Here is a 23,268-nt window from a genome sequence, read left to right on the forward strand (position 1 = left end):
TACCAGCAAGGCTCCATCCGGCACATGAGCCTCCATGGACGCCCCAAAGGACTCGCACAGATAGTAGAAGGCCAAGACAAGCCGGCAGCGCTGGTCCTCCCCAAAGATGTAGGCACGCTGGTCCTCGTCGTCTTCCCCCTCGTCCTCCATCACAATGTCACCTCCCTCCATGCGGGCAGACCAAAGACGGTAGATGACCACGCGGAGGGCCATTAGGTCTTCGCGGTCGCCCATCATTCTGGCGGGAGCCCCGTCAACATAGAGAACAAGAACTCGAGCTGCAGGGACCTGAGCTACGCGACCGTGTGCAGGATGCTTGAACCTGACGGCGGCGTTCGAAGACCGCCCGGCAGTTGGCCAATCTCATCCATCTAAAGGAGGGCGAAGCGGCCGGACAGTGGCGGGACCCAACCCAGGGCCTGAGCGACGGCCGCGTCCCGTTTGATATAAACTGCGCTGTTGTGCCGGCCGCGCTCCATGCCAATCCAACCTGGCAGCCATGTCCAGCGTCTATCCAGAGGACGCGCACACGAGAGACTGGGCTTGTCATGCGGCGATAAGTGCCAAGGTAGGGGAAGACCAAACGCTGCAATTCTTCCAATTCAACGTTTCGGTTAGCCAAGCCACGTCTTTGGTGCAGAATGACGTCGGCAACCATACATTCTATCATGGCCCGGCACACACGGACTCGCTCGCCACGTGCTCGATGGACAGTGTAATCGTCGACTATACCTTGGCCATCAAAGGCCCGAAAACACCCGACCTCGTTTCCATGACCCATATCTGCATACACCTTCTCTCGCCACGGCCCGCTGAACTCGATAGACGATGAGCAATTGCTGACCAAATGCCTCGGCCAACGCCATACCGCTGGCCTGACCAAGCCTGTCGGAGTCATAATGGCCAACATAGCACTTCAGTTTCAGGCATCAGCGTCCCCATGATAAACTTTATCAACGCTGCATACCATGGAACCATCATAAGGAGATGGCAACTGGCACCGATGGCCAAGGGCTTCGAGGTACAAGTCGATCGCTGTTTCGGTCCGGGCTCCCGGGACACGGCGCAGTCCAAGTCTCAGACACATGCTTTCCGCAGGAATGTAAATGTGCATGCCTGCCGTCTTACGAAGCGCATACAACAGTCCGAGGGACGTCATCGCGGATAGCAAGGGCCGACTCCAGTTAGAAGACCGGAGTTGGATGTGCTCGGAGGCGACGAGTCAGGGCGAAGGGGGTGACAGTCTTGCCGCTTGGAGTGCTGCTGCCGGCGGTAAGTAGCGGCACGGAGAGCAACACCAGACAGCCGCGGAGTTTGACTTTTTTGAGATTATCGCAGTTGTTCAAGCTCTGCGACCGGAAACCATCAGCATCTTCCCAGACGAAGGTGATATCGAGAGATTAGTCGGTCGGGTAGAGGGCGAGAGTGCCAGCTGTACCTTTTTTGTCCTAAAGGAGACTTGTGAATGGCATCTGGACTGATGTTTTCACAGTCGACGTCGAGTGATCTGCAGAGGGGGCTTTAATCAAGGCCCAAGTGACCCCATAGTTAATAAATGTAAATGAAATCGTCGTTTTCTCGGTCCGTCAAGTCCGGAAGCACCTTTCCCCCCCGACGAGACGCCGTGGCTGGCGGCGAGTCGCTCGAGCCCTCGTTGACGACAGAAGTCTCATCGTCATTGTTGCCGACTTGCTGAAGGCTGTCAAAGCGCTCCTGCATCGATTGATCAACAACCTTGGCACTCTTGCCGTTGCGCACGCGCCTCTTCTCCTGCATCTTGTTGAGAACCATGAGGTTGGCCCACTGCATGAAGACGACGGCGACGAGGGCAACAAAGATGCCCAGGCAGGCGCGCAGGCCGGGCCTGTATTCGGGCGCGTCCTTGTCGTTAAAGAGGAGCGGTCCAATGATGTTGCCGGCGGAGCTGGCGGCATTGTAGATGCTCATAATGGCCGACTTCTTGGTGGTGCCGGCCGTGTTGCCGACGATCCAGGTGACGATGAGCGGGTTGCCGCCAAAGAGAAAGGCGAGGAGATAGTATCCCACCAGCAGAGGCGCCTGCGCGTGGCTGTCGCGAGGGACGGAGAAGAGGACAGCCAGGCCGGCGACGACGGGCAACATAAAGGCGGCGAGGACGGCGCCCTTGAGCCTCGCCTTTTGGGCCAGGTAACTCGCCAGCAGGATGACAATGGTCTGGACGGCGCCAAAGGGCATGTTGAGGAGGCTCGTGTAGCGCTTGTCGGAGATGAGACCGCCGAGGATGAGGGGGCCAAAGGTGTTTGTGACGCTGGCGCCGACGTTGAGCAGTAGCGTCATGGCGATCCAGAGATACGTCTTGGGCTCGAGGGCGGCCTCGGCGACGTGCCTCCACTCAAAGGTGCGGGAGCCGGTTCCTGTCTGGTTGGCCCGCAGGCGCTCGATGGCCTGGGCCTTTTCGTGGTCGGTGAGGAAACGGGCCGAGGGGATGTCGTTGTCGAGTTTCCAGTAGACGAAGGGGGCCGAGACGATGGTGACGAGGCCGACGAAGAGGAAGATGCTGGGAGGGGGGTGTCAGCAGGGATTCTTTTTTTTTCTGGACCGGGATTCCTCACATCTGCCATTGGGCGAGCACAGGCGACTTGATCTGACCGAGGCCGTAGGAGACAGCGGCGCCGAATATGGTGGCGGCGCCATTTGTGCTGTACCAGGCGGCGACGCGGAGCGGCTGCTCGGAGCGGCGGTACCACTGGCTGGTGATGACACTGAATAGCGGCAGGCAGCCGGCTTCAAAGAGGCCGAGGAAGAAACGGGCGGCCATGAGGCCCGCAAAGCTGTGGCAGGCGGCGGTGGCAGCCTGGGCGATGCCCCAGCCGAGGCACAGGGCGGGCATGAGGACGCGATGCCGGACCTTGACGATGAGGACCGACGACAGCGGCTGCCAGGCCAGCTGGGCAATCGGGGCAATGGAGCCGACGAGCGAGTACTGGTTGCCCGTCAGGCGGGTGTCCTCCTTGAGGCCGTAGGCGGCGCCGTAGCCGAGGACCGACTTGTCGAGGATCTGCAGGAAGTAGACCCAGACGAGGATGACGAGGATGGTGCGGTCCGTCTTGCGGCAGATGCGCCGGCTGTCGTCGTCGGTGAGGCGGACCAGGGTCGGGGGAGCGGCCGTTAGCGACGGCACGGCGTCGTCTTTGCCATGGCCGTCCATGTGCTCGTCGTGGGCAATGTCCAGCTTGTCGGCTGCGGCGGCCACCATGGTCGGGGGCCGTGAAGGAGGGAGGATGGAGCAGGGGACCGTTCAGTGGGCGAGGTGAGCTTCGGGGGGGGGGCGCCTGGTTTACGGCGGGCCTGGAGGATCTGTGGTTGCTGTGCTGCCGAAGCCTGTAAGGACCTAGTGGCCCTGCTAGCTGACGGGTGTGCGCCTGTGAAGATATGCAGATATGCACGCGCCGAGAGGCAGGACCCCACGAGGCCATTGCCTGGGAAAAATGGGGGCGGTCGTCCACCTCGTGCAGCCGACTCCATATCGCCTGAAGATGCCGGGAGGTGGGGAGGTGGTGTGTTTATGTACCTGATTTTACCAGAGATGAATGTACGATTTGGCCCATCTATACCGAGATAAAGGAGATGGGGACGAGAAAAACTCAACAAGCCGGTGACGACGAGCCTATCTTATGCTTCCCCTGGCGGCCCATGACGGCGAGGTGCCGCTCCGATTCCACACATACATTAATACAGACTTGACCAAGCATGGATGGGATGGACTCCCCGTCTACAACGCATGTACTGTGACGCTCTCCCCTGGGCCCGTCCTCCACCCGCTGGTGCGAGTGTCCAGTTTGTATCCTTTACAAGCTCTCGTCCACTGCCTCGCCGTAGAGTCCCGTCTTCTTGTACCCAGACGCCTTGCGCCATCACGGAATCGGTGCGAGTCTTTGACCTTCTCCAAAGTCTTGAGCTGCCGTCACAGTCAGACCCGGCCCAGAGACACAGGGTCTGACTGTTTCTGCTGCTAATTAGAGGGCTTCCCCGTTGCACACACTTACCCACTCCTACAGCTTTGTACGTCCACACTCCGTTGATAACAAGAGCAACGGCGATTGGTCCCGTTCACGGACCGCACGTGGGGTGTGCCGTTTCAATAACCGCCCTGTCCATCCAACGAATGTCTTCATCAACGTCTTCATCAACGTCTTCATCAACGTCTTCATCACTCGTTCGCCATGGCCCCGGAGTCCCGGATCGTGGACCGGCCTCGGCCCCGCCCGCCTTCCACGTACATGTACGGATAGTGGTGGGGTGTTGAAGCTGCCTCCCCGCGCGGAGCCCGACCCGAAAGAATCTCGACATCTCCGATCCTTGCGTTGCACGCAAAGTCTAATTCTAATGCCCGACCGATTGGATTTACCAGCCCTTGCGTGAACCCTCCATCCGGTGGAACGTTGACAATGGAACTTGAAATTTGACTTTGGCAAGAAGAAACGAGTGAACGCTGCAAGCCGGGCCTCACAAGACATCGCTCGATGCCCTCGGCCAACCGGCCCATTTGCCGTCAAAGCGGCGATTCACCTCCAAGACTGGCTGCCCGTCGTCTCTCTAATCCATTTCAGTGGCCCGCTGTGAGACTTGGCGCACAAGGTTTCGCTGTACCGATCGGCCAACTGGAACGCCAAGGGAGGTGCCAGCCACCCCCAGATGATACGACCTCGTCATACAGCACCGCCAGCAGACGCTACACCTGGCTGTCAGTTCGAAGTCAGTCCTTGTCTGGGCTCGATGTCTGATCCCAAAGAGGACGTCATCTAATAGCACATTGAACCATTCACGGCTATTGCCTCTAGAGCCAGTACATGAGAACAATCTCAATAGCCATGGCATACCATCTACGCGCTTATTGGCACGGCCAAGAGCCCAAAGCGCCAATCGGATTGTCTTGCTTCCTGGGAGTTGACATCATTCAGCCATGGTGGAGCATATAGTCTCGGCAACGAGACTGGCGCTGGGTTGGAGAGGGCAAAATCAGACCCCTGAAGGATCATTCTCCAATTGCTGCTTGGCTACTTCATTTCACCAGACTTGCCCTGGATAGTCATGCGCAGCTTTGAATAGGTCATGAGGTTTCGACCCCAGAAGTGCGCAGTTCCAAGGATGTGCCCCCAATGATATCGACAGACAGGCATCACTCAACCGATCCGCGCACACCTTCAAAATTTGACGACCGGCAAGTCCGACATGTGCACCTTGGCCGCCCCGTACGGAACCAGCTTAAACGACCTCCTCTCCCCGATACACGTCCTGTTCGACGGAGCCCAGTCCGGCGTGATGCCCAGCCGCAGACCCCAGGAAATCTCGCAGCCGTCCACCGTAATGTGATTCGGCGGCGCGCCGTGCTCAAAGACAGGGTCAGGCAGGCGGGCCCCGCTCAGGCCATGGTACCGGAGGGTTGCAGGGTCGATTGCCACGTTCCAGGGCGTGGTGCTGTTGATGTAGTGGTCTCGGAGCTGGGGGAATGGCAAGTATGATAGCCCAGGGCCTCTGGTGTCGTACCAGGCGTGCGGGAACGACGATGTCTGAGAGAAGCCGACGTCGAGCGCGTAGAGCAGATTGCCGTACAGCACGGCGACGGTGTCGTTGGCTCGGGCCTCGGTTCGGACTTCGGTCGACACGATGCACACAACCTTGGTCTGGTCCGGATTGACAAGGATCTTGTACATGCCCGATGTGGCATCTCGCTTGGGGAGGTTGATGAGGCCTTGGACGGCTTTGAAGGAATGAGACCACCTCGGCACGCGAATGTAAAGGTTAAACTGCCTGTCCGTCGTGATCGTGTACGAAAGCGTGTCATCAAAAGGATATGCCGTGTCGCACGAGATGGCGACGGAGCCGCCATCCACCGTGGCCGTCACAGTCGACGGGCCCAGCAGGACGTGCGCCAGACCTTCCTCTCCGACGGCGGCCCAGCTGTTGGACACAAACTTGGGGTAGCCCTGCGGGTGGTTGACGGTGCAGCACGGATACATCGGCTCCATGCCAAAGGTGGTGGCGAGCCGCTGTTGGCCGTGGTGAAGAGCGGCGGGAGGTGGCCGTCGCTGGCCGTCGTGTTGAGGGCAAACGGCTGGTTGGGCTGGGCCATGTACTGGTGCGCCCACTTGTCGCCCGTCATCATGGCGGGAAAGGCGTTGAAGATGGCCCGCTCCGCGCGGTCGGCATGTTCACTTCTTCCGAGCACCTGGTACATATAGACGAGCGAGTAGGCTGTCTCGACGGCGGTGCACAGCTCGCTTCCCATAGAGGGCCCCAGGTCGCGCTCTATCTCGTCGGCAAGAACCGACCCGGAGGCGGAGCCGTGGTAGCGAAACGTCCAGCTTATGGCGTCGAGGCTCTTCTGGACCATGCTGCTGCTGCCGTTTATGCGATATATGACGGCAGAGGCTTTCAGGCTTATTCAAGGCGGTTAGCAGAGGCGCTCACTCAGGGGAGCAGGGGCAGAGTATACCTTGACCGACGTTGACGCCGTGAATGTATGGGAAAATAGATTCATCGTTCGAAGCGACCACTTTTTCAAAGGTGCCCTCGGTGTACCACTTGTCCCATTTGTACCGATTCTGCGCATAGAACAAGTCCATATTCTCCCACAGAACAGAGTCCTGGTCCGATGAATGGTTCTCGAGCAGCCACTGGATCGTGATGATCAAGTCGTGAATGCGCGCTTGCCCCCACCTGCAGTCAACGTCCTTGGCGCAGTTTGTGAAGCCCCGGCTGTTGTCCTTGAGCATGGCATTGCTCAGAGACATGAAACTTCTCAAGCTCGTCACGACCGGATCCTGCCACGTCTTGTTTGCCTCGGCGAGCTGGACGAGGCCCAGGAGAAAGGGCGTGCGTGCCCAAAAGTTGCGCGCCTCTCCCACCTCGGGCCCGATCCAGCCGTCTGGGGCCTGGTGGCCGAGGACGGTGCTGGCGACCTGGTGAACCTGAGCCTTGAGCCGGGCATGGTCGAGCTCGTAGGCCATGGGCACCAGCGAATTGAACCAGTAGGGGAGCGCCTCGTTGAGGTTGCTGTACTCGGTGCCGCCATGGCCCGGGACGTTGAGCCAGCTAGACTCTTTGACGTAGACGTAAAAGTCGTGCTCGTGGCCGGCGAGCCCGTCGGCCATGGCCCGCATCTCGCCGAGGAGCCATCCGGCCGGCTTGATGGAGCCGACAGGGAGAGGCGAGAATTTCCACGGCCGGACTGCTCTGCCGGTTAGCGACCGAGTGGCTGAGCGGCGTCAGGACATACGAGTTCTGGATGGCCCTGCAGCGAGCGTTGAGCAAACCTGCAGCGGCAAGACCGCCATGCAACGTGAGGGTCTCTTGCTCCCTCAAGGCGGCTCGGGTTTTGTTTTCATTTCAATGCATCGACTGAAGACGGCGTCCAAAGGTCTACATGTAGGTGGACCTTGCCGCATAAGTCCTCCCTTTGCCTGGACCGGCGCAGGCGAGCAGAGTTCAAAGCGAGGCGGAAGACACATCATATCAAGTGACCTCACGTGGACCAAGCATGCATGGAAGAAGAAACCAGGCTGCGGGCCGGAATCGTCGGGGCGGCGAAGGAAGGGAGGCACTGTTACATTGGAGGATCGTCTCGTGAACAATTGGTGGGCGAAGAAGGGTGTGAGACCACTTATGCCTCTTGTCAGCTGACCTGTTGATCTTCCTAGAGACTATTCGCGAATTGAATTATAGCAACGGATGCAACGTCAGTCGAAATGAGGCGGATCCCTGTAGGCGATATGCTACTAGCGGATTGCACTTGGTAGCTGCATGCTCCGGCACTGACACTTGGCCCGTCTCCAGCCGTTCCACGATCGCAGTCCCTATTCCACGCGCATCCAACTCATGAGCTGGTCTCTCTCGGCCCGGGACTTTGTCCTGGGAGTCGTCGTCGGCGCCGTTGTCGCCTTTCTTCTTGGGACGGCTGTGTTTGCTGCCGTGCTCCGCTCAACCAACGGCTACAGCCTGGGTCACTGGAAGCTCAACGTGAGAACCCCCTTGGACTCCATGTGGATGAACCTGGGATACTGGTAGGCCAGCCTGGTCTTGCAGCCAATGACGCAGTTTGTTCATCCGTGTCTGTATAGGAAAGCCGCAGACGGAAAGCCTGTTCACCACTTCGACGAGGCCTGCCTCGGCCTCCTCACGGAAATCCTCAAGACAGCCGGACTTCTGGACCAGAATACGACTTCAGCCTCCCGCACCCTGTCAATTCTCGACCTCGGTTTCGGATGCGGGGACCAGACATGGGCACTGGCTCGCCTCCTCCGGCCCCGATCCAGCGACCACTTCCGCTATGTAGGCCTCACTCTGGACGAGTCGCAGCTTCGGACGGCCATGAGGAAGCTCCACCGCGAGCTCGCATCGCCTGCAAATGTCAACCCCGTCCTTGAAAGGGCCTCCTTTCACCTCTACTGCGCCAATGCTGCCAAGCCCGACTCCTGGACCCCGGCCGCCCGAGGCGCAGTCCAGGGCCTAGCCGACCCCGACCGCACCGACAGATGGCTTCTCGCCCTCGACTGCCTCTACCACTTCTCACCTTCGCGGAAGCCCATCTTTCAGTATGCAGCGTGGAAGCTCGACGCCAACGTCATGGCCTTTGACCTGATTCTCAACGAAAAGGCATCCAGGCGGGACAAGCTGCTCGTGCGCGCTGTCGGGTTGATGATGAGCTGTCCCCTCCACACTTTCTTGACCGAGGACCAGTACAGGGCCCAAATGGTTGAGTGCGGCTACGATGGAGGTGGTGTTGTCATCCGCGACATCTCTGACGACGTATATGCCGGCGTCGCCAATTATCTTCGGCGGCAGGAAGAGGCGCTCAGCCTGTATGGCGTATCGATCGGCGGCTTCAAGCTGGCTGGGCGATTGTTCGATTGGTTCAACAAGTCGAGAGTCGTCAAGGCCTCCATTGTCGTCGGGCGTATAAAAGACAAGCCGGAAACCAACAATCGCTGATCTCTCCACCCCAGCCTCTGCGACTCATGATTCTATCCTCGATGCGTCCCACCTCGGCCGAGCCCAGCAGTTGATCCCATCTCAGCAACTGCTGGTCTTGTTCAACTTTTATCGGAACCCAGCTGGCTTTGCACCGCCAGCCGCATCCTCGTCTCGGTTGCATGGACCAATGTCTAGCATGCGCCGAAGCAGCATTGAAGGGCCGCTCGCCTCTAGAAAATGATCGACAACGCCCTCGCAATTGCCGCTTTTCACTTTTATTCTAGCGATTCTGACAACAATTGAAGCTTTTACTGGATGCAACTCCGCCAAATCTCCCCGCTGTTTGTCCTGGGAGCATGTTCAATATCGGCAGGGGATCGGTGCCCTGGCGCCATATGGGATTGCACCTCCAGGACCTTGATTTAATGACCCTGGGCGCAAACTCATTTGTCCTGCGCGCGGGCCAGATTCCAAGGAACCACCAACTGCTCAAGATCGGGGATTATTCATCTCTTTCGAGCGCCGAGGCAAGCCCGCTGCTGGTAATCCTCGCGGCTGTCGATGGCTTCTACTCCTGAGCTCAAAATACAACTCTCCATCTTCAAATCATCTTGAAACGCACTGTTCCACGAAGCAAGACAAGGCCGCGTGCTTTGAAAATGTCTCAGACTATCGTATTCGCACACAATGGGTCGAGAACATGTCTGGTGAGTCACTGGCCTGGGTTGGCATTCCAGCCCGTGGCTTCGCAATCAAGCACGATCTTCCCAAGATATCTATATGGCCTCCAAGCCTGGCCGTCTTGCTTGCGGATTGGTTGTGTTGGGCCACTTCCCGGGGTTTGCACCATGCGCCAATCGACCTTTCTCCTTGCGCTCCTCGGGGTAGCGTCGGCGTCTCCGTCCTGGGTTCGCCGAGCCAAGATGTCTTTCAGTATAGCTCGTCCAGGGGGAGTCGGGGACGTCGTCGTAAATGAGGAAAACCTACTCCACGGCACCTATCATGATCCCGCCACAAGAGTCGTCCATCATCACGTCCAACGAACATCCTATGTGGACAATGAGTCGCTGCAGCTAGAATTCGTCAACAACCACCGCGGGGGCCAAATCCGCGCCTACATCTCGGGCTTGGACTCCTCCAAGCGAGTCGTCTTCGTCAAGGCCGACGGTTCGCTGGTGTATCCGAGCTCTGGCGGCTCCAACGTTCCCGTACCCGTCAAGGAGAACATCGCCATTCCTATTCGCGCCGGGAGCACCAGTTTCAAAATGACTCTGCCAATACCCATATATTCCGGTCGCGTTTGGTTCGCCGAAGGAGAACTCCGCTTCTTCATGGTCAAGACCTCGGACGGTGACGGCCTGGTGCAGCCCTCGCCGAGCAACCTTCGAGATCCTAGCTCAGGGATCCACTGGGGATTCGCCGAGTTGACTTACACCAAAGCACGCGAGATTTTCGCAAACATCAGCTACGTCGACTTTGTCGGACTCATCCTCAGTGTGAGCTTGAAGGAGAGGGACAAAAGAGGGACCCAGCTTACCCGCGGTTTGGGGCCCGACTCCATCTCCAAGATATGCAGTGGCATGGTCAATCAGTCGGGCAAGGATGGCTTCCCATGGGACCGCATGTGCGTCGCCAATGATTCGGGGACGCCCATCCGAGTACTGTCGCCGAACAACTACGCCATCATCAACGACGCGGACTTTCGGGCATATTGGAACGCCTACGTCGACGATGTGTGGAAACGGTACAGCACCTCTACTTTGACAATCAATACGCAATCTCACGCCGGCAATGTCAAGTGCAAAGTATCGGACGACATGCTCAAGTGCAGTGGCGGCGACAATCGCGGCTATCCCAAGCCAACAGCGGAGGACATTTGGGGCTGCAACAGCGGGCCGTTTGAGAGGCACAAAGACGACAACCCCGTCCACGTAGCCGTCATTCCGCGTCTCTGCGCCGCCTTTGTACGCTCTACTCTGCTGCTCTCGGGCGGCGAGGTCCAGCCGCGTCTGGCGTCTTCGTCATACTACACCATCAATCCCGCCAGTCACTACAGCCGCCTCATCCACGAACTCGAAGTTGACGGCAGAGGCTACGCCTTCCCGTACGACGACGTCAACCCTGACGAAGGGGGCAACGCCTCGGGCCTGGTGTCCTCGGCTGTCCCAGACACGCTCACGATATACGTTGGCGGATCCCCGCCGTGATATGAGCCCACGGTCCATGACCCCTGGGCTTAGTGATTAGCATGGGCAGAGGACCGAGTACATTTTGGACGTGTTATGAGAATGTGGCACTTTTTACTATTTGGCAAGCATGATGGAGCCGGGAAACCCCGCGGTACATACAAGCCCCGGTCATTCGAGGCTGTACTGTATCTGGACTCGTGGCGCATTGGACATGATTCTTTAGAATTTCTCCAATCTCAATCTTCTCTTGCTTTCATTCTCGCTTCAAGTATCTTGCTCAAACGAGGATGGCAAGTGGGTTTCAGAACGACGGCCGTCGGGATGCCCACTAGGTATCAGCACTGGTCCTACTGACTTGTATCCACACAGCTCGGTGCCGCTGCTGGGGTGACTCGACGAGTCATCCATCCTCTTGCCAGTCTTCACTCAGTGCGCCCAATGCCAATTTGAGAAGTGTCCGGTTCTGTTCCATCTCCTCCCCGTTCGCCGCCGGTTGATGGGCGCCTGTGGCGGAGAGAAGGGATCTAGTCATTGTACTACGAACACAGTATCGGGAGGTATCCGCAGTTTTGTCGAGCCCATGTGACTCGTCCGAACGCAAATGGCTCCTTTTGTTCTTCGTTTTGTTTTGTCGTCGCGCACGGCCAAGGTTAAAATGCCCTTGGACTACCTAGGGTCTGAAGTACAGGCAATTCTGGGTCCTATAGGGCTGTATTATCAAGGCAGGTCGCGAGCCATCCCCGGGCGCGCTTTTGGGGGCGACTGAGCGCCGCCGCCCATGTCTTGCTGATAAGGTCGCCATTCCCCGGGCCGGCGTCGCCTCCATTGTCGCCAGTGCTCGGAGCCGGCGGCCGTCAATGCTAGCGTGCTTATGTGCCGGCATTATTTGACCCTGTTTACAGAGTACATTGGAGCTTATCTGGCCACCGGCCTCCCCAATCGCCTGATCGGAGGGCGCTGAGGAGAGAGGTATAAATAGAGGCCGGGCCAGAACAGCCCCTGAATCCTCCCATTCAGCAAACAGTTATCAGGCATAAAACGAGGGCAGGCCGATTTTCAGGCATGGAGACCGGGGCATGGGGTCTGGGGGATCACGTTTCCCTTGCTGTGCCGCGCGTCGGGGCCGTCGCATTGATGATGTGCAAAGGCAAACACCAGACGGTTACGCGTGAATAGGGGGTGTAGGGTGAGCGAGTGAGTACCGTGGAATTGGAGGCTTTGTGATTACCAGTTGATTTCCCAACTTGATCGTATCGTGTCCGAGCGAGCCGCCGGCGCCCTGCATGCCAAGCGGTCATGGCAGGGAGGAATGTGTCCCTGAGAGATGTGCTCCGTACTCGGTACAGGAGACGCAAGCAGAGCCCGCACTGTATTTGCGGGATCCGTAACTTAGATGCCGGCAGAAACGGCCGTCTTGATGCGATGCTCATGCAAGTAAATTGCCCTGCCACCTCCCTTGGACCCCTTCGATGGGCACGGCATATCGCACGGAACCTACGAGACACCTCGAAAAGCCCCTGCTGGTGGGTATCATCTGATAACTCGCCGCCTCTCACCCCTGGTGGCGCAGTCTCTCTGGATCGACTCGTGCGGCTGTCAGTGGGCTCTGTCTTTGCTGCCGCTGGGGCAATCTGGAACGGCCGACCTTTTCCTCGACAGCGATTACTCGCATGAAACGGGGCCGAGGGTGGTTGGATGGGCAGGCATTGGCTGGGACGTGGCGAGACGCGGCGGACCCAACCTGGCGCATGAATGCCGGCCGTCAACAGAGGTCAACGGTCACTAAAAATGGCACCCGCCCACCATCCCACCATCCCACCATCCCACCATCCCCACCACTGCCCTCCTGCCTCTCGCCTCTCTTGGCGCGCGCGTCTTTTGAGTGGTGGTACCCGTAATTATACCCGTACTCCGTACAGCAGGCGGCACGCAGCATTTCGTACAGGTAGGGACATCGTATATCCCATCGTATATCCGCTGGCCCTCGCCGATCCAGGCTGTTACAGGGGCCGTGGAGGTTGATGCAGGCCGCCCCTCTCCAAGCTGCAGCCAGTACCGGACGGTGAGTTGTACTGTAGCAGAGCTCATCTCATGTACTCGCACTCAGGCCTCGGCTGATGGGTTGAACAGCTGAACAGCCCTGGAGCATACACGGACGTTGATTCACGGTCAGATCATGCACGGCTTGATCACGTAGAGGCGTTGGCATGTCTCCTTCGGGGAAACAGCCTGTTTGCTACAACCTTCTAACACAAAGCGCAGCAAAGTTTCGAGGCTTACTGCCTGGTGCTACGGCCCGAGTAATGTCTAAAGCCAGGGTAGGGCCGGGTACACCGTGCCCACACACTGTCTCCAGGAGGTGTGCCGCCCCCCGCGCCCGGGCTTCCTCATTGGTCACCCGCCCCGTCCCCCGTACCTCGCTGCCAATTGTCGTCGGCAAGGTACCTCGTGCATTAGAGCCTACGGCTGTCACCACCACGCCGCCACCTGTCTTGTGTACTTTCCCAACCTCGTCTCCTTGCCTTGTTTCCTTGGTTTATTTTGTCTTTGACGACGTCCTCGTCTCCCTCGTTGTCTGCTCCCATCCATTCATTCCAGCAGAAGCTCCGAAGTCTCTCACGACCCGGCCCCGCGCACCAGACTTTCGTTTTGTCTCCCCATTGTTCAGCCACGTCCCCCCATGACGTTACCCGGCAGCACCTGAAATTGCACGTCCGTCTCTGATTCTTTATCCACCACCCTCTTGCTCTCGCTCTTACTCTTCCCCTACCCTACCTGCTCGCTCCTCTGGCCTCCCAGAGACACTGTCCGACCTATCTTCTTCGAAGGCTGAGCGACGCCGAGCAGCACCCACGCCTTCAAACCCTCACAACCCTCTCCTGCGTACGCGTCATTCGAAATGACCATGGCATTCACCAAAAAGATTGACCGCGCCCGGCAATGGGCCGGCGAAAAGATGGGCGGCGAGGCCCGGACCAGCCAGTCTGACGAGTTCCAGACGCTCGAGGCCGAGATGGGCATGCGCCAAGCCGGTAAGTCGAGAGCCCTGACCATCCGCCCTGCCATCCACGACTGACAGTATCTCTTCTCTCAAACAGGTATGGAGAATCTCCAGAAATCCGCCAGCGTCTACGTCAAATGGGCCTCCCGTCGATGCGATGGCTACGAAGACAAGAACCGCAGCACTCCCCTCGCCCTCGTCGGCCGCTCCATGTCCGCCCACGCCAACGAGTTGGAGGCCAACTCCGAGTTCGGCAGCTGTCTTTCCCACGTCGGCCGCGCCAACGAACGCGTCGCCGATATTCACAGCAGCTACGTCGAAGATGTCTCGACGAGCTGGCTGCAGCATCTTGAGCGGAGCGTCACCATGATGAAGGAGTACCAGGTACGCCGCACAAACCCCCCACTGGACCAGCCATCACTCGCTAACCCTGTGTCCACAGGCTGCCCGCAAGAAACTCGAAAGCCGCCGCCTTGCCTACGACGCCAGTCTGGCCAAGATGCAAAAGTCAAAGCGCGACGATTTCCGCGTCGAGGACGAGATGCGCGTCTGCAAGACAAAATTTGACGATTCAACCGAGGACGTTCTCCGCAGGATGCAGGACATCAAGGATGCCGAGGTAGACAACGTCAGCGCACTCAACTCGCTCCTTGATGCCGAGCTGGACTTCCATGAGCGGGCAGCTGAGGAGCTGCGCCGCACTCGCCAGTCCCTCGCCGAGGTCACCCTCTCCGCCCCGGCTTCCCGGGACGGTCTCCACGTGGCTCGGGCTCGTTCACGCCCAGCCTTGATCGAGCGTATACCGAGCAGCCGTCGTCTCGCTTCCTCGCAAGCCATGCCCCCACCGCCACCACCGCCTCAAACCACCAGACCGTCCATGGCGAGGGCGTCCACGTTCGCAACGCGCAGAGCCTCTTCCAACACGGCGGCGGCAAGGGCTCCCGCGTTCCCAAGACACACGACCGACACGGCCCTGCACGGCGGTAGGCTGGATGATGGTTTCAGCGATGATGAGTCGTCGGCTAGCGAGAGCGGAAGTCCGGGCTGGGGGAACCGCAGCATCAGCTCCACGACGAGCCACGACAGCCTCGCTCGGGTGGCAAGCGCGCCGGCAGCCAAGAAGGGCCGGCCTCCTCCTCCTCCCGTTAACCGGGCCAATAAGCCGCCTCCCCCGCCTGTGCCTGCACGGAGGGCCCATCTGGGGTGCTGAGGGAATCTCGTCGCACTGGATGCTCGGGGTGTGTATTATCATAGCAGGCGGCGTGTGCGCACGCGGCGAAATTGGACGCATATGGGCGCCAATGTACCTATTACTGAGTACTGGATGGATGCGAAGCCCGAAATAGTTTTTACGCAATCTGCTGCATGGGCTGGATGGACGGGGGTTAACCTGAAGGCTTCGCTCGAGCAGCGACGGCACACGAAATTGAGCTTGTATCAATATAGGACGGAACTGTTTGTGTTCTGCTTCCCAGGTGTTGACCCGTGAATTGCAAATGTCGAGTTGATTGAGCCGTGTCCCGTGTTGGGTCGTGGCCTGTGACATGAGTCACGTGCGTCATTAGCCAAGTACTCGGTTCGGAATGAATGCTTGAGCTCTCGCCAATAACGCGCAGATGCAGCACCATCAGTCCGCGCCTTTATCGCCAACGGACTCGGTCCATCCAAGTGCAATACGGTGTCTACATCTCGTGAAAGTCATGTGAAGCACTCCGCCAAATCTTGTGGCGTTCAGACCGCATCCAAGCTCTAACTCCACCGCCAGCCGAGACGAGCCTCGGGGCTCCCTCCAGACAAAATGGCCACCGAAGACGAACGTTACCGACAATCGAGCCAATTCCGCCTCTGGTCCTTCTCCCCCGGCAGCTTGCAGGAGCTGCGGGCCAAGACAAACTCCCTCGCCAAGCAGCAAATAACAGCCCGCATGGGCTCTGCCCTCGACTTCCTCACCCCCGATGAAGAGTCGCGGCTCGTCAAATTCTTCACCGTCGAGCTCATCCGCGCAGCCCAGTTTTGCGAGCTGCCCACCGAGATTCGCTCGACCGCGGCCGTATTCCTGAGACGATTCTACGTCACCAATTCGGTCATGACGTACCCGCCGACCGAGCTGCTCAAGACTTGTCTGTTCTTTGGGTGCAAGGCAGAAGGCTTCTACATTCGACTGGCCAAGCTGGCGGAGAAGTTCCCCAACACTACGAGCGAGCAAATACTGGCGGGCGAGTTCTTGCTGTGCCAGGGCATCCGATTTGCCTTTGATGTGCGGCATCCATTCAGGGCCTTGGAGGGCGCCATCCTGGAGCTGAGGCGACGGCGGCCGGACGAGGAATCTCGGATTATCAAGGCGCACGCGCGGGCGAGAGAGGTGCTCAAGTTCAGCGCCTTGCTGACGGACGTCTACTTTCACTTTGCGCCCAGCCAGGTCATGATGGCTGCTCTCCTCCTGGCAGACCCGGGGCTGGTAGATGTTTTACTACCCAAACCAGACCAGAATGGGGCCGGCGACGGCGGCAGTGATGCTGTTGGGGCATCCACCGACATGTACGAGAAGATTATGACGACGGTTGAAAGCTGCCGCGCAATGCTCGAGGAGGAACCCCCCGAGAGGATGACTGATCACTGGGGCACGGTGCGTTGACTCTTCCCATGCATCTTACTTGAAAGCACATGTGACTGACTCTTGACAGGCCGAGGTTGTCAAATCGATGAAACCGCTTAGGAAGAAACTCCAAAAGTGTCGAGATCCGGACCGAGCTGACCTGGTAGGCCTGCAGCGAGCTAGACGAGAGCAGGCTGCGGGCAAGGTCACAAAGCCTGGCGCAAGCACGGCGAGCGATGCGGCGGTCTTTGGCGACGGTGACCCCAGAGACGTCAAGCGGAGAAAGGTCGAGGGCGGACCTGATGCGTTTGGGCCGCCGTTATGACGGGCGCAGTACTTGAATGAATGGTGTCTGCTCCAGAATCATCCGCCATCGAACGACTTGAGTCTCAAATTGGTACATCTTGTCTGTTGATCAGGGCAGACGAGCTGGTGTGTCTTTGGGAACGGTGACACACTCGCAAAATCGCGAGCTCGTTATTTTGCGGTCCTCGTCAGGACGATATCGGGGGTTCTCACGAGACTGGTCTGGTTTGCGTTGCCATTGGCGAGCAGACGCACACGCTCGCCGGGCACGCTGTGCGCACAGTTGGCTTAGCCCGGTGACAAGCCTTTGCAGACTTGGCCTTGGCCAGTTGCTGTGGGGACAGGCAGGGTCGATGGCATGGCCGTCGATAGTCAAACATGACTCTCTACGGGTTCAATATCCCACGACAGAGCCCTGGAAGGCTCATGAGATGTGCGAGCTGGTTCCCGAACGAGAAGCACCGTGTCCAACCCACGACGATGGATGATGCGGCTGGGTCATCACGTTTCAAAATCTGGGATCTCGGCCAAGATGCGAATTGTTCTCACAAAGCTGGGCGCCGTCTAAAAGCTACTCCTTCTGCTTGCACTTCTTGGCGCGGGCGTGACCATGGCGTTATTGGAAAGCAGCTAGCATCAATCGGAGCAAGTTTGCCTGATGTCATGCGATTGGTTGGTGATGTCAATGCACTACAGCATGCGGGGGCGTTTACACAAGCGGCTCTCTCGCCTAGGCCACCTTTTTGCCCCTACCGACCTCGTCTTTACGCAAGACGCGCCGCGTTGCCCAACTATGAAACCCAACGTCCTCTTGGCGAATGGGGTATCTTGAAACACTAGCAAGTAGAAAGCCCTAAACTCCTAGCTAACCAGACTGCCAAGCGCAGTAACAGGCTCTGGTACCATGCTCCTCGCGTTTATGAGCCCCGAGTAAAGATATTCAAGAAATTTATTCAGTGTCGTGTCCAGGCCAGAAATGTCGTCGATTTGTCGCCCTGCCATCCCGGAATCCTCGGAATGCGCTGGCTCAGTCGGATCTGACGTATTTCGTCTCTCATTGGCCTTGAAAGTTTCATTGGGGATCTTTTTCGTCTCTCTTAACAAGGCGAGCCCTTCTTTGAGAGCGCTGAGTGCCTCTTCATCAGGCTGACATGGGTCTTTCCAGTCTCCCAAGTCGGGTTCCCTTTTCGCCGCCAGAGGTTGAACCTCGTCAGCCGCAGTATCATTTGCGCCTTTACGCGAATATCTGCCCGGTAGTCCCGCGGGAGGTACTTCCTGGTTCCACTGAGTTTGGCCGGCTTTATGAGCTCGACGATACGGGGTAGAATTTTTTTTTTCAGGGGGCATTGTTGAGTATGCGCGTCGAGCGGCTTTGCAGGTTCAATGGGGTGCTGATGCGCTCATCATCCGTGGTGCCCGGTGCGGGATCGAGCCTGACGGGGGTTTCTCGGCCTGGCTGGCTGGGAACTGGTGCCGCATCGTTGGCATTCAAGGTCAGCTCGTGGTTTCCTGTCTCCGGCGGGCTTCCGAGAATGGTGCTTCAGTCGACGGATATGCGCCTAGCCGCCACGGCAGTGCTGAGAACTACCGCGAGGAACATGACAGTGAAGCCAGCCATTCTTCTCATCGTGGTTAACGGGGCATAGCTTTCAACTCGGCTCCAATGCTTTTTGATTGTGTGTGTGCAGAGAGCAGAGGTAAGCAGAAGCGTGATGTTGCAAGGGCGTGGGCCTTAGGACGTTGAGGTTATCAATGAAGACGGCTTCATCTTATACACTTATAAAGAGCGTGCCACGGTGAGCTTGCCGCCATTGCCTCGTAGCGGCATGTCACGCATCGCGCTGTCGCATTTGCACGATTGGCGCTGGCGCTTGGGCTGTATCGATGCAACTCTTGCCAACCCCGTGGCCAGCGGACCTCGCAACTGATTGCACATGTAGGAAGCACCAGAGCTTCAGTCAACTCTAGTAGACCAGACCCTCCATCTCGAGCGCTGATCTTGCAAAGCAGACCCTCAGCAGTTTTTGTCGCTGCCAATGACTGGAACCACGTGCTTGACTAGCAAGATTCAATCATCGAATCCTTCCCACTCTGGCCGCAGTGTATCGGCAGCAAAGGATCAACAGTAGGAATAAAGGGCACATCTCGTCGAAGATGGCCACTATTTACAGGCAGTCATGGCTGGAAGAACTAGTAGCAAAAGGGCTGATAGGTCAGTCCCAATGAGCCGCCCCTGGATAAGTTTTTATGGCTGCAACCAGATTCTCGTTTGGTCCCTACTTGACTATCGAGTATCATGGCCTCAACAATCAACTAGATAGCCCATACCGCCCGCTCCAACACCCCGGGTCTGCCTGGCCGCTGGCTGTCCGGAAACTACCCACGTGGACGATGCCCTGTGTTCAGACGCGCTAGACTCCCGAGTTATCTAGTCCAGGGCCCGCTGCCGGACTGGAGGATCAGCCTGCTGTAAATAGCAGACCACTTTCACTTTATGTACAGCAATGCGAGCCAATGATGTGCTGCTATTTCTACACGTGACTTCGAACCTGTTACAGGGTCTCGTGGAGTATATAAACGGCAAATAAAACGCTCAAGTCCCAATTTTTCCTGCTCTGCTGAGAAGCATACATGTATGTGTTGCCGGTGCCGGTGCCACTTGGGCCGACGGTGGCTCCACGCGTATATGCAAGGACGAAGACGAGAAAAGACAATACTGTACATCTTGCATACATAGTAAGTGGGCAAGGAAGGTGTCGTGCTCGGTTCTTGGCTATATCGGAGCCCATTACACCGTCACGGTTCAATTTAGAGTTGAAAACGGAGTTGGGAAGGATCGACGAGCACATAAGTACTGCAGCGTCTAGAATGCTCTGCGGCGTACGCTGATGGGAAAACACCCCAAATCTTGTACAGCATTATCCCAGGGGCTCATTTTTGTCAATATACCGCCGGAAGACATTAAATTAACGCCATAGCTGTGGTCAGTTGCTTGTCCCTCGTTGAATTCGCGACATATATCCCAAGTTCGCGACGGGGCCAGTAAAAGGACGGTGGTTATGCAGCACAAGCAGGTGATTCTAAGCAAAGATTCCATGCAATTAATCTAGACCCGACATCCACTTGACCGTCCAGCCATTTCATTGCTCGCGCACACGCTCGACTGCTTCACCATGCGCCGGCCCACGACATGTGCTTATGTCCACTGGAGCAATTGGTGTCGCGGTTTTGCTTGCCTAGGGATCACGAGATAGCTCTAGTCACGCAGAAGAGTTGTCCGAGCCTATCTGACACGAGATTGAACCGGACCCCGGCCAGCTGCACGCACCCTCGATCAACCTCTTCGTGGATATTCAGCCGGTTGGTCTTGATGCCAGGCCTTAACACCTGCTTGGGCCTTCTGCTTTTCAGGGCCGGACCCCTTCGACGGTGCTGTTAGTGGCCCCCAATCACTTTGCGACGCACACTCTATCAAACCAGACTTGAACTTTCGGTTCTCGTCGTTTCCTCGGCTACCAAGTCCCGCGAAATGCGGATTATACCCAACACGTTTTCATCTTTTCTTCGAATAGTCATCGCAGCCCAGGCCCTTCCAACTTCCGGGACACCGTACTTGAACTCAACGAAACTGACTCAAAGCGGACAGAGCGGACAGAACTGTAGAACGGGGGTAGTGGAGTCCTTGAAATGAGAGCGGCAGAAGCTTGATGAACGACTCTGAGACCGACGCCGCACAGCCATTTGTCCTAAGCCCAAGCAAGAGGAGCGCCCCCAAAACAGACATCGGAGAGGCAAGAGATGGCTCTGAGATGACATAAAAGGAGCCATCAAATCCTGGAGCAAACCGGCCATGATCATTGAGAAGAAACAGCTTACATGGGCTCACCCGGATCAGGCGGAAAGCTTTTCAGCTGCCTCTGAGCTTCAGGATAGCGAGGTTCCTGAGAGGATCTCCCTCTTGGAAAGTGCCATCTGCCTGAAATCGTTCGGCTCTACAGACGGCGAGGTTGGCTTTATGAACATATTTTGCGTCGATTGCCGGGCTTTTGGCAAAGCAATATTCGCCGGCGGAGCCAATTGGAATCATTTCGACGGCATTATCAAGGGTAAAGTCAAGCTCCATGCGGACATTATGGTATGCCTCAAGATTGGCGTTGAAGCCCAGGTGAGCCACGAAGCCGAGCTTTCTACAGACCTGTTTAGGCTCGGTCTGCCAGGTCTCAGCTACTGTATCGTCACCATTGGCCCGCAACTGTCCGTCAGCTTCCGGGCTTAAATCCAGGCGGCAGCTGAGGGGAGATTGATTATCGGAGCTGAGATGGCGCTCCTCGACGCCCGCATCGTCTTGGACCTTGTTGATTCCGCGACCGTGGAAAGCGAAATCAACAGCTTGGAGCCCTACTTTAAGCCCACGCTCGAGGCCGAGGGAGATATCACGTTGTCTGCGATACTAGCATTACTGGTAGGGCTGGAACTGGGCCTCTAGGTTGACTCATGGCACAAGTCCGTGCCGGGATAGACAAGCCTTCCAAGTCGCCGGGACCACCACCTTGACGGACGATTCCGGTCTCAACGAGACAGACGGTTGCAAGAGCCTAAGTACCTAACTCAGCTTGCGCAATAAACTGCTCATCTATGTCATGGACCTCGCAGTGTGTTATCTACATGGCACCGGCGACCATGAAATATCTCATGAGTGCATCCAGTAAGCCTTGCTCGCTGCTCTCGTGGGCTTAAGAAACCCCGATAGCAAGCCACCCCTTAAATTCACATCAGTTTCGCTAACCTGGCCACTCGAAAGACTACCCCAAGACCGAGAATACGACCAAGGACAGCTCCAGCCTGCGTCCAACTCTGCCGGCCTAAAAGGCAGCCTTTTGTCACCGTTGTCGTTTTGCGAGCAGCTTGTTGGAAGAAAACTGTTTGATGTAAAACTTGCTGCTCTGCATGCCTCAGGGCAACCTGTACGCCTATTGCATTGGTCACTAGAGCCTGGGAGCAAGATGAGGTACAACGACTGAGCTCTGATATGAGGAAAGGACACTGACCGTAAGCAAACCCCACTGTTCTTCCAACACGGATTCATGGTGTCCAAACCTCACGCAGGATGTCGACGAGGCTTGGTGCATACTGCCGGGATACCAGGATACTGAAGTGGGTGACAGGTTTGGAACAAGGCGTGGGCGTTCCATGGTGTGATGCTGCGTTGGAAGCGGCAGTCCGTTCCTTCATCATCATTACGTTCAAACTCCAAAGTCCCCATGAAATGACCGGTGCGAAGGAATGAATAGCGATGAGCATTACGGTATTTCAATACGCAACGGCCGACATGGTCGAGAGCTCGACAGCTCAGACATGCAAGCCGCCGCTAGCTCGTCTAAGCCACGACCGGCAGCGTGCTTTTGGCCTTTGGCGCTGAGCATGTTGCTGACGAATTCGCAGCTTGCTTACGCGTCGGCTGGCAGCGCGATTTCCATGGCTTGATAAAGGTGCCCGGGGCCACCAAGCACGCCCTCCATCCGCAGTCACCTCCACGTTGGAGCTTGTCCTCGGCCTTGACGCTCCAAAGCAGTAAACCTCGACCCAAGACAGTTCCCTACGCGTCTGAGTACATCATGGCGGCAGGGAAGAAGATTGCGCTGGTCACCTGCAGCACCCGCGGCCGTCGTCTCAATCCCTTCATCACGAGCTATGTCCAACAAGTGGTGGCTCCCTTGTGGCCCAGCATCACCATCGAAACACTTGACCTGGCAAGCCCTCGTCTGCCCCTCTTTGACGAGCCGACCACACCGGCCCAGCACCCGCACGACGACCCAACACCGCACTATGCAAGGGAGCACACGAGGGCATGGTCTGCAGCCGTTCGTCAGTACGACGGCTTCATATTCGTGACGCCGCAGTACAACTGGAGCGTTCCTGCCAGCCTCAAGAACGCCCTCGACTACCTGTTTCACGAATGGAAAGGCAAACCGGCGGGCATCGTGTCGTATGGAAGCAGAGGGGGCGGCAAATCGGCGAGCCATTTGCGAGATATTCTTCATGGCTTGCGGATGAAGCCGGCTCCTTCGGCCCCCGGCCTGACCACTACTCTGGACATGGTTGGCCTTTGCGAAGAGCTGGGCAGCGTCAGGCAAGAGGATAAGGTGCGGTGGAAGGAGGCGGGTGTTGAAGAGCAGCTGGCAAGCATGATGGAGGAGATGAGGCTGGAACTGTCTGCAGCATAA

At 57.5% G+C, this 23,268-nt stretch overlaps 7 protein-coding genes across 7 annotated transcripts; 5 read left to right on the forward strand and 2 right to left on the reverse strand.

Annotated features, from left to right (window-relative positions):
• Positions 1 to 1,548: 1,548 nt before the first annotated feature.
• HRG_06246 (major facilitator superfamily domain-containing protein) lies at positions 1,549 to 3,235 on the reverse strand (the record flags this gene model as incomplete). Its single annotated transcript, XM_044864717.1, has 2 exons — positions 1,549 to 2,536; positions 2,592 to 3,235. 2 exons carry the CDS (start codon positions 3,233 to 3,235, stop codon positions 1,549 to 1,551), a joined length of 1,632 nt encoding a protein of 543 aa, XP_044721249.1.
• A 1,948-nt stretch (positions 3,236 to 5,183) lies between these two features.
• HRG_06247 (beta-L-arabinofuranosidase domain-containing protein) lies at positions 5,184 to 6,373 on the reverse strand (the record flags this gene model as incomplete). The annotated part of the gene is made up of 2 exons (XM_044864718.1): positions 5,184 to 5,917; positions 5,998 to 6,373. 2 exons carry the CDS (start codon positions 6,371 to 6,373, stop codon positions 5,184 to 5,186), a joined length of 1,110 nt encoding a protein of 369 aa, XP_044721250.1.
• Positions 6,374 to 7,727: 1,354 nt separating this feature from the next.
• HRG_06248 (uncharacterized protein) lies at positions 7,728 to 8,970 on the forward strand (the record flags this gene model as incomplete). The annotated part of the gene is made up of 3 exons (XM_044864719.1): positions 7,728 to 7,742; positions 7,816 to 8,042; positions 8,100 to 8,970. The coding sequence occupies 3 exons, from the start codon at positions 7,728 to 7,730 to the stop codon at positions 8,968 to 8,970; spliced, it is 1,113 nt and encodes a 370-aa protein (XP_044721251.1).
• An 830-nt stretch (positions 8,971 to 9,800) lies between these two features.
• On the forward strand, positions 9,801 to 11,159 carry HRG_06249 (beta-1,3-glucanase domain-containing protein; the record flags this gene model as incomplete). Its single annotated transcript, XM_044864720.1, has 1 exon — positions 9,801 to 11,159. One exon carries the CDS (start codon positions 9,801 to 9,803, stop codon positions 11,157 to 11,159), a length of 1,359 nt encoding a protein of 452 aa, XP_044721252.1.
• Positions 11,160 to 14,040: 2,881 nt separating this feature from the next.
• HRG_06250 (BAR domain-containing protein) lies at positions 14,041 to 15,352 on the forward strand (the record flags this gene model as incomplete). The annotated part of the gene is made up of 3 exons (XM_044864721.1): positions 14,041 to 14,173; positions 14,240 to 14,526; positions 14,585 to 15,352. The coding sequence occupies 3 exons, from the start codon at positions 14,041 to 14,043 to the stop codon at positions 15,350 to 15,352; spliced, it is 1,188 nt and encodes a 395-aa protein (XP_044721253.1).
• A 588-nt stretch (positions 15,353 to 15,940) lies between these two features.
• On the forward strand, positions 15,941 to 17,063 carry HRG_06251 (Cyclin-related protein; the record flags this gene model as incomplete). Its single annotated transcript, XM_044864722.1, has 2 exons — positions 15,941 to 16,768; positions 16,827 to 17,063. The coding sequence occupies 2 exons, from the start codon at positions 15,941 to 15,943 to the stop codon at positions 17,061 to 17,063; spliced, it is 1,065 nt and encodes a 354-aa protein (XP_044721254.1).
• A 5,596-nt stretch (positions 17,064 to 22,659) lies between these two features.
• On the forward strand, positions 22,660 to 23,268 carry HRG_06252 (NADPH-dependent FMN reductase domain-containing protein; the record flags this gene model as incomplete). The annotated part of the gene is made up of 1 exon (XM_044864723.1): positions 22,660 to 23,268. One exon carries the CDS (start codon positions 22,660 to 22,662, stop codon positions 23,266 to 23,268), a length of 609 nt encoding a protein of 202 aa, XP_044721255.1.

Source organism: Hirsutella rhossiliensis, assembly GCF_020360975.1.
Source record: "Hirsutella rhossiliensis strain HR02 chromosome Unknown scaffold00005, whole genome shotgun sequence".
NCBI lineage: Eukaryota > Fungi > Ascomycota > Sordariomycetes > Hypocreales > Ophiocordycipitaceae > Hirsutella > Hirsutella rhossiliensis.